Source organism: Calonectris borealis, chromosome 12, assembly GCF_964195595.1.
Source record: "Calonectris borealis chromosome 12, bCalBor7.hap1.2, whole genome shotgun sequence".
Classification (NCBI taxonomy): Eukaryota; Metazoa; Chordata; class Aves; order Procellariiformes; family Procellariidae; genus Calonectris; species Calonectris borealis.
In genome coordinates, this window is record NC_134323.1 from 4,362,865 (window position 1) to 4,372,620 (window position 9,756).

The 9,756-nt window shown below is 59.5% G+C and overlaps 1 protein-coding gene across 1 annotated transcript; it reads right to left on the minus strand.

Annotated features, from left to right (window-relative positions):
- Window positions 1-5,636: 5,636 nt before the first annotated feature.
- IRX6 (iroquois homeobox 6) lies at window positions 5,637-9,531 on the minus strand. The gene is made up of 7 exons (XM_075160714.1): window positions 9,487-9,531; window positions 8,099-8,344; window positions 7,746-7,855; window positions 7,165-7,472; window positions 6,542-7,036; window positions 6,218-6,314; window positions 5,637-5,973 (listed from the first exon to the last, which is right to left on the minus strand). The coding sequence occupies exons 1-7, from the start codon at window positions 9,529-9,531 to the stop codon at window positions 5,874-5,876; spliced, it is 1,401 nt and encodes a 466-aa protein (XP_075016815.1). The 3' UTR covers window positions 5,637-5,873.
- Between the last annotated feature and the right edge of the window lie 225 nt (window positions 9,532-9,756).

Here is a 9,756-nt window from a genome sequence, read left to right on the forward strand (position 1 = left end):
GATAAACAAGATTTAACTGGGACACATCAACCCCGGCAGGCTGCTCACTTAGAGTTCCTCGTTGTCCGATTCCTTGAGCACCTAACCCATTACTTACCACTGCGCCTCACGTGGTTTGTGTAGAGAAAACCTGAGCATGGTGATGTGGATGCTTGATTTTTTTTGTCACGTGTAGTGAGCAACAGTGGGATCAGTTGTGGCAACAGGGAGTTCCAGTCGCTGTTCAATAAATTTTAGATGTTCCATTAAGCAAGATGGCTGTGGCATCTTGTAGATGTTGTACATTGATGACGTGTATTTAAAATTCAGAAGTGAATCCACTTGAATGAGTCATCCTAGTTGGATGGAGGAACCTGTACTGTTATATTTTTGGTTAAAAACTGGAATTAGCTTTTATGTGTTTCATGTTTACTCCGGATGGCAGTTCTTGTGGGCCTGTTTTTTTGAATGGCCCACGGGGCCGAGAGCACCTGCCCTTCTCGGGAGGGCTGACGGGTAATTGCACCAAGACCCTTCTCTGCCACCCCAGGCAATCTGGGGGGGCTGGCAGGTTCACCAACCTGGCTGTCTTGTCTGGTAATGCAAAAATTCTTCCAAATACACCTCTCTGTGAATGATCTGGTGCCGTGGCATGAACTCAGGACTTGCTTAGTAGCAAACTCACACTTAGAGCTGTGCTGGGTTAAAAAAAACCAGTAACACCCCACCCTGCCAAAGTATGGTTCTACTGGTGCACGTACTGAGTCTGATGGATTTAAAGCAAGTTTAAGACCTGTTTACCTTAATTTAGTCCATTAAGCTAAAGTGGACAGGCACGTGAGTGGAAAACATCCTGGCAGTGGTAACTACAGCCCCTCCTAATGCTGTAACCTTCCCCCGTATCTAAAAGCATTTTGTCTGCTCCTGTCACACCGCACGTTCTGCGTTACTACTCCAGTGGGACCAGAGCACCAAACCAAGCCATCCCGGGAGCTATCCCATGAATTTCAGCATGTTACAGGTCCTGAGAGTATCCTTCCCATGAAGTATCTTATTCCGGCTGAAACCAAACATGAGAAACTCTGAGTAAGTGGGCAATGATTTTGCTAATCCCTTTTTAGCAAAACCATGTCTACTCAAGAAGGAAAAGTCTCACGTTAGGGTCTGCTGGCTGAGGAACAGGGTGCCAGTCTTGGGTGCATGTGCCTGAAGGAGTCGCTCCTGGCCTCGTTCTGTGTCAGCGGGTCCAGAGGTGTCTGCAGCACAAGTCTCTCGTGTGTCCGTTCGGGCTTCACTGCCCCACTTGCTCTCCTGATCAGCGGTACACAAAGCTGTCCTAACGAGAGGGAAAGCCAGAGACCACTTGCCTTAGTTCTTAAACCCACGCATATTAAGAGTTAAGGAGCAGTGATTGAACGCTACAATCAGTTATTTTATTACCCAGTTATTTTATTCCTGTCCCAGGAAGGGCAGATAACATCTAAGCACTAGGAAGATGGCAAGGAAGAAAAGAAAATTAAAATCTTCTGCTTGGTTTTCTTGAGGTTTTCCCCTCAGGCCCTTCAGCAGGGCAAATATTACCGCTGGGTTACTAACGGCAGTGGGGAGTACACCTTGACGGCAGCAGAGCGGTGTATTAGGGTATTTTCTCTTCTTTAGATGAGAAGCCCAGCTTTTGGATTCAGGCTAAAAAAAAAAAAAAGTATTCATCCTGCTAAGTAGATTGAAAGAGAATCCAGATTAAATAAATCATTAAATCATTCCAGAATGTTATCCACCTGTTCTGGCCTGTAATTTATTTTCATATGAACAGTAGGTTAAAAAAAAAAAAAAGGCAATACAATGGCAAAAATGATTTTCCCCTAACAGATGCTTTGATCCTGAAATGACACCTGGCCTAGAGAGCTGCTTGTGCAGCTTTTGAGATCATTTTGGACTAATTGCTCCAATCCATTGCTTCATGACCTTGATAGTCACATAATGCTGAAACTTCTGCTGTAGCCACCTTTGAAGAGGGATCTCCAAGGCTTTTGCTGCTGCAAGGCCAGTAAAAATCATCCCTTTAATGTGGGATAGGAACCCTGTAGGGTTCTGGTTCAAGGACATCTGGTTGAGGGGACAGCTAAGTACCAGCCAGCTGGGGGCGAGAGCTCCCAGATCATTTCAGTGTCAGGGCCACGCTCCCCATGTGCCGGTGTGGGAATAAAGGAAGGTTTCCTCTCTCCTATGTTCCTGAAAGGAGGGTTGTGCTTCAGAAGGCTGGGAAGCACCGATCTGGGTGGTTACTTGTGTCGTCCAGACCTTCTCATGACTCCCGAAGGGTTCCCCGGGCTCTCTAGCAGAACCAGCCCGTGTTGGCTGAGGATGGGAGGGGGGTGAAGTGCTGGGAGCGGGTGACCAAGGACCAGAGATGGGAGGACAGCACCGGTGCTGGGAGCGTAGGGAAGGTGGTGAACGATGGTTATTGTCCAGCTCTTCCATACCTCCTCTCTGCCCAGCTGCAGCTGAAGGCAGCTGCAGTCCGAGACCCCCATTCCATGTCTCTCTGGTGTGTATTTAAACAGATTTTCCCAGCTCGGTGGCCAGTTTTCAAATGAATTCTCCCACTTGCTGAATGCAACACGGTTAAAGTAGGAATCCGTTGCAGCAGCCCGTCTGGGGAGGGACGAGGCGGCAGAAACCCCTCACCCCGAAGTGTGCGGCTATTGAGAGGCGGGCTGGGGATGCCCTCCGCTTCCCAGGGCTGCTCCGCTCGTCCGTAAATCGGACTGATTAGCACCGAGAGGCTTATTGCCGGCACCAGCCCGTTTCTGCGTTTACCTGGGGGCTGGGCACCAGGGCCGCTGCCCCCGCGGGGAGCGGGGCCGGGCGCGGGGGTCACTGCGGGGGCGCAGGAAGGGCCGGGGGTGGCCGGGGGAGCCGCGCCGTCTCGGCCGCACAAAGCCGCCTTTTCATCGCGGCCTCCTGCCCCCGCCGAGCCCGTAATTGTCTCCGACAAAACTTCATTAGCGGTCGCGAGGCCTTTGAGCGGGCGCAGTGGAGTGTGCGCGGCCCCGCCACTGCCGCCCGCCGCCGTCAGCCCGGCAACTCTGTTTTAGAGACGTCCCACCCCAGCGGGGGACGCCGCAGCCGGCCGCCCCCGCCTGCCCCCGCCCGTGCCCGCGGCTGCTAATTGGGGGGCGATGCGCAACCGGTGCCAGGCGCGTCCCAGCCGGCTGAGGGAAAGGGGGAGACACGGCCCTTCGTAACGAAATGGGGTGGCTGGGGGGGGTGCTGATCTCCGGCGGCTTGTCGGCTCCGCCGCCCCGGGGGGAGCGGGGTCTGCACCTTGCGCGCCTGGCTTCTGCCTGGCCCGGGCGGGCGGAGAGCGAGGGGTGCTGGCGCCTGCGGCGCGCCGGGCCGCGGGGGCCTCGCACCGGCCCCATCTCCCCGATCCGCCCCGGAGGAGCAGGCTGCGAGTTCCCATCAAACGCTGGCCTGCAAAGCCGGGCTGCCCCCGCGCCGGAGGAGAATCCGAGTTCACTTCCTAGAGCTCAGCGGCATTAAAAAGCCTAGCTCGTAGCAAAGCCCAGCCAGAAAACGGTTTAAATATGTTTATTATGGCATTGGAGGCGCTGAATTTGTCCCTGTGACACCCGGGCGAGCCCATTATTTTAGTTTTGTGCCTGGGCGCTCGCAGGCTTCGCTCCCGGTATTAGTTCTCCATCAATCCCTGCTGTGGTTTTTAATCAAAACAGTATTCGGAATATGATTCCCGGAGATTATATTTTGAGAGATTTGCGATACATATCTTGCCGGCGTGACAGATTGCAGGGAAGTCCTGGGCGGGCGGGATAATCTGCATCTCGCTCACTTGACCTTTAATAAAAGGGGAGTAACAGTAATAAACAAAAAAAAGTCTTAAGACTCCCTGGAGGTTACCTTCGTGCCTGCCTTAAAAAGACCCCAAAGCCTGCACCCGACTAATTAACCACCCCCGGGGGCTTCGCAGCTCCTCCGGGCGCTCCCGTGGAGGCCGGGGGGGACCAGGGCTGGGGCCGCGGGGCAGAGCCGGCAGCCCGGGGGAGTTCCTGGCTGCCCCCGGGCCGCGGGGGCCGCGCAGCTTTCGTTCCCCGTGGGCAGCCCAGGAGGCCGCTGCAGAGCTGCCTCCCCGGGGAGCCTCTTCCAAAGCCGCCGGGCAAAGGGCGCCGGAGGGAGCCGGGTCGCTCCCCTGCGCGCTGGGCGGAGGTGGCCGGGACACGGCGGGTAGCAGGGCCTGGCCGCTGTGGACACGCGAGGGGAACCTGCGCCTTGTTCCTAGGGCAGGTAATACCTGTCCCCTCCGGTGGGAGAGGAGACGCGGAAAAGTCGCCTTGCAAGAACCCTTCGAAAGAGCCTAATACTCTTTATTACAAGCCCTAATCCTTCAAATCCGACTTGAAATAATGTTTATCTTTTCGCAGCTTAATTTCCCCTACTCTAAGCTGCGGGTCACTGCAACAGACTGCGGCTTCTGCGCCGCCGCTGGCCCAGGACTGCTCCGAAGCGCGGGAAAGGCCCGTGGCCGGGCGTCCGCGGCCGGGCTCCCGGCGGGCCCAGCCCGCTTCCCGGCCACTGCGTTACCTGATGGCCCTCGTGTACGCTTACCCCCCGCTCTCCCCCCGCCCTTTCCTGCCCTGGCCCTGCAAAGCCCCACAAAGTTTGCCTTCTTTGACAGGTGCCCCCGCAGCCCGGGGGCGCTCCGCTCCCCAGCCCGGGAGGGGCCGGGCTGTAAGCGGGGCCGAAGGCGGGCGCAGTCCCCGGCACCTCTTCCCGCCTTGACCTGCAGTTTCTCCTTTCCCCTACGATCCCGTAGGAGCTGCTTCTCCGGTCGCAAACCCAGAGGACTCCCATCTCTGCAGCCCCACTTGTCTTAGTAGTCTTTGGTAAACATATAGAAGTCTACTCGATATTCAAGATTGATTTCCCTGATTTATTAAGGCAGAATTCATTGGATTCTATTGACCACAAATGACTTAATGTAAATGTTGACCCCGGTGAACTTGGAAATAGCAGGTATCGGGTTGATCTATAGATGACCCCTTAATTACCACAGTTATTAATTTAAATTATTGCCACTGCTTCTAGAGACAGGAACAAAGAAACATTCTTTCCTCATCCCTGCTTGGTTTATTAGTCTGAACACAAAGTGTTTGATGACACTTTTAATTAAACAGAAATAATGCAGAGATGCGGTTTCCCTTTCTCATCTGTCCTGTAAAGTGTAGCACTGCTCTTTTCACTGACTGACGGCGGTGACCCACTAACAACGTCCTATTTCGCCACCCGGTCGCCACCCGCTGTCCGGGGGTGCCCCGGCCGTGCCCCGGGGCGGGCAGCGGGTGCCCGGGGCCGGGGGCCGCTCCGCGCGGGCTGCACCGGCTCCTGGCTGAAGAGCTGCCGGGGTCACAGGACGGCTTCACGGCGTTCAGCTCATCCGCGTTAATTAGAGACTCTGAAAAATACTTTCAGCGGTATCTATGTACAGCGACGGGAAATAAACAGCCCGCCGTGACCTGCGCCGCTCCTCCTCCTCCTCGGGACAGCGCGGAGCAACCGCGCACAAACACATCTTCGCAGAACAGGGCGCTGAGTGGAGGAAGCAGGTTTGGGAAGAAAAGGAAAAACCAACCACGACGTGGGGAAAAAAGAGAAAAGATTAAATTTTTTTTTTTTGGACGAGACCTTAATGAGGGGTGTTGAACAAACGGCAAGCGGGCGGCTGGGGGGGGGGGGCGCCGGTCCCGCGGGCGCGGCCGCTCCGCCCGCCGCGCCCCTCGGCCCCCATGTGAGCAGCACGTTGTGCCGCGGCGGGACGCTTCCCCGGCGAGGGCAGGGAAGGCAGAGCGGCGGGCCATGCCTGCGGGGCGCGGAGCTCATCGCCGGGCAGGGGAGAGGTTTCTTTCGTTGTTTCGAGCGGAGAGCCTCGCTGCAGCCGGAGCCCCGTCGCCAGCGCTCAGGAAGGGGCGGGCGGCCCTGCGGGAGAGAGGGAGAAGCGGTGATGAGCGTTTCCCGGGCGGGCTCCGGTGCTTGCCGGGCCCCGCCGGCCCTCCCCGGGGATGCGCCCGGGGCCGGGGGGTGCTGCCCCGGGGAGCGGGGCAGAGCGGTGGCCCCGGCGCTACGCTCCCAGGCCAGGGCCGCTCCAGGGGCCGGGTGGGCCTGCGCTTCGTGCGAGCCTGCGCTTCTTGCGAGCTGGGCCCGAGCCCGTCACCTACCTCACCTCCGCAGCACCGGCCGGAACGCCGTCCGCAGCCTGTCCAGGGAGGTCCCGCCCAGCTCGGTGCCTCCCGGGACGCCCTTGGCGCCCCGCCCGAAGCCTGCACAGACACAAGCGGCTCGCGCTGGGCCCGGCCCGGCACCGCCGCCCTCCCCTGCCCGTTCGCCTCGGGCGGGGAAGCCTCGGCGTCGCACCGCCGGGGCGGCCGCGGCCCGCTTGACACCTGGGCCCAGCGGGGTCAGCGCAAAGGCGGGCTCACGCCGCGCCCTGTGGCCCGGCCCGGCCCGCGGTCCCCCCCCGTCCCCGCGGCCCCACCGCCGCGGGTACCTTCGCCCGCCGCCGCGTACTGGCACGGCTTTCCCAAGCCGCGGTGGGACGCGCAGCTCCGCGGGAGCGGCTGCAGGTTGAAAGCTGAGGTCCGGAAGGCCTTGGCGGGCAGGGGCAGCTCCCCCGCCGCGCCGCCGCCCCCCTCCGCGCCGCGGCCCTCGGGGCTGCCCCTGCGCGCCGCGCTGGCCTCGGCGGTGCGCGCCAGGGACCAGATGCGCGGCTTCTCCGCGGGCGCGTAGGGCGGCGGCGGGCCGGGCAGGGCGGCGGGGGCGAAGTCCGCGACGGGGGCCTTGGCGCAGGGAAAGGCGCGGAAGGGGCCGGGCAGGCTGCAGTCGCTCCGCGGAGTCTCGGGCAGCGCCGCGCCGAGGCTGGGGGCTTCCTGCAGGGAGCTGGCCCGGCCCTTCTCCGGCTTCCCCGCCTCCTCCTCCTCCTCCTCCTCCAGGTCGTCCAGGTCGCTGAACCGCAGCTCCTTGTCCTCCTTGCAGCTCTTCTGCTCTGCTTGACACACAGCGGGGCGGAGGGGGCGGCAGGGTGTTAGTGCGGGTGCGGGGAAGTTGGGGGGGGCCGCACCCGGCCGCCACTTCGAGCTACTTCGAGGCGTCCGTCCTGCCTCTCCCGCCTACCTCTGCCTTCGCTCTCCGCACCGTATTCCTCCTCTTCCCGCGGGGTTTCGTCTTTCCTCTCTTCCCCCGCTTTGTTCTTGGGAGACCAGGTCATTTTGTTTTCTTTCTTGAGCCTCCGTCTGGCGTTAGCAAACCAAGTGGACACTTGCGTGAGGGTCATTTTGGTGATGATGGCCAGCATGATTTTCTCTCCTTTGGTGGGGTAGGGGTTTTTGCGGTGCTCGTACAACCAGGTCTTGAGGGTGCTCGTCGTCTCTCGCGTTGCGTTTTTGCGTCTGGCCGAACCGCTGAAATCCACCGTCCCGTACCTGCCGGGAGATGGTTAGGAGGGGGGGGCGGTGGGAGCCCCCCGGCCCGGCCCCGCCGCAGGCCGGTGTGGCCCTGCCCATCTGCCTGCCTGCCCCTGCCCGCCTGCCATTGCCGCTGAAGTTTGATTTTAGCTGACTGGTGCTCGCGGGGCGCCTGGTCTCTTTTGTACAACGTTTGTCAGGTTGGAGCCCCCCGCCCCCCGCCGTTTGATGCCGGCCGCCGCCTGGCAGGGGGATGCTCATGCCGCCGGGCGCTGCTCAGAGGGGTTTTACCTGTCGTACTGGTACTGCCCCAAGGAATGATCGTAGGAGTAGTAGGCAGCGGGCTGCGCGATTCCCGAGTGCAGCGTGCCGGCGCCGTCCTTGATTTCATACTGCGGGTTCTGCAAGGGAAGCGGCAGCGTTTGGCGTCGAGCAGGAGGGGAATCCCGCCGTCCCCCCGCCGTCCCCCCGCCGTCCCGGGTCCCCGCGGCAGCCAAGTCCCCCCGCTCCCCCCGACGGGACGGCGCCGGTTCCGCGTCCCCCGGCGGCCCCCCGCCCCGACACCGATTGCGAACCACGAAGTTCGCCGCCTGTTGCACCCCCCCCCCCACCCCGGTGCGGTGCCCGGGCGGGCGGGCACTCACCAGCGCGGTGTAGAGCGCGGCGGGCTCGGCGCTGTAGGGCAGGTAGTTGCCGTAGCCCTGGCCGGCGGCGTACGGGGCGCCGTACATGCCCAGCGCCGCATTGAGCTCGGCGCGGCCGGGCGCCAGCAGCCGGCTCTCGTACGGGGCGCAGCAGAGGGAGGCGGCGGCCGGCGCCGAGGAGGCATCCGGCACGGAGCGGGGGGCAGCCTCGCAGCAGGTCGTGCTGGGGCTGGCGGGCACGAAAAACTGCGGAGAGGAGAGGAGAGAGCGGGACGGCGCCGAGTGACTGTCGAGGCAGCCCCATCGGGGGGAATTGAGAAGAGTGTGCGCGTCTATGTGTGTGCGGGGCGGGGGGGGGGGGGGAGTGAGGAGGGGGATAGGAAACCCGGGCTGAAGCAACTAATTATAGAAACCGGGAAATAAACGGAATGGGAAGCGGGAGCCCTTGGGAAGGGGGCACGATTAATCAAGCAGGCAAAACTTTAAGGAAATAATTGCTCTCGGAAATGGCAAAAGATGCGTGCGGCTCCTTCCTTCCCGCCCCCGCTCGGTCCGTTTGCATTGATTTAAAGGCAAGAAGTTGCGATTACAGTTAATTTGACAATAGACAAAGCAGTAAATATGTCAGCTAACGCAATCGAAGGCATTTGATTTCAATAAGTTCAAGGGGACAGCTAACTTCCCAAGCGAGGGAGGCACATCTTGCAGTGATTGCGGTGTATAAATATTTCTACCTAAATAAATCGTGACTCGAGGTACGGTATTGCCACGACTTAGTTAATATAGGGTGCCTTGGTGTGGGTGTGGGTGGGGGGGTGTCCTTCGGAAATCGTATGGGGGGAAAAAAAAAACTCCCGACAGATCCTAATAAAACACAGGAAAAGGACCGACCCGGGGAGGAAGGGTGGGGAAAACGGCACAGCCCGGTTCCGCACAAAAGCTAGTGAAATCCCGAGACTGCCGAGCCACGGTTCCCTCCTGGCCGCGCACCCTCCGCGGGTGCCCGGGCGGCTGCGGCGCGGCGGGGGCAGCGCCCGGAGCAGGGCGGCTACTCCGCGGGGCAGCTCCGCGGGCTTGGAAGTCGGTCGCAGCCGGGATTTATGTATTTATTTGTTTGTTGCACTTAAAACTGAACGGTGGAAGGGGAGGGGGAATTACCGGTTTCCTAAACGCCTTTGCTGTGCACGCTGAGTTATTTGTTTAAGCCTAACACAACACAAACGAGACATAAACACACACGCACATTTTTTAAAAAAAGGCTCCAGATGTGCCCTTTTAAAAAAAGACTCTAAGTAAGGGAAAGGGAAGAAAAAAAGGGAGGGGGAACAAGACATCTGGACAGCAGCAGCAGAATCTGAACAAAAGTGAGTGCTGCTCACTCGCCTTACCTGTGAAGTGGTGCTGTAGGGGTATCCGAACTGAGAGAAGGACATAGTTGCTCCTTATTTTTGGACCATAGGCAATATTTTCCCCCCAAGATCGATTGTAACTAAACCCTGCTTCAAGATGCACCTTCTCACACACACATTTCCACGTATGGCGCTTTTTTTTTTTCTCAATTATAGATGATTGCACTTAAGAAAAGCAGCCAGACATCTGAGGCGGGGGGGGGGAGTGTTGGTGCCTGGATTAAAAAAATAGGCTACCCCCCACTTCCC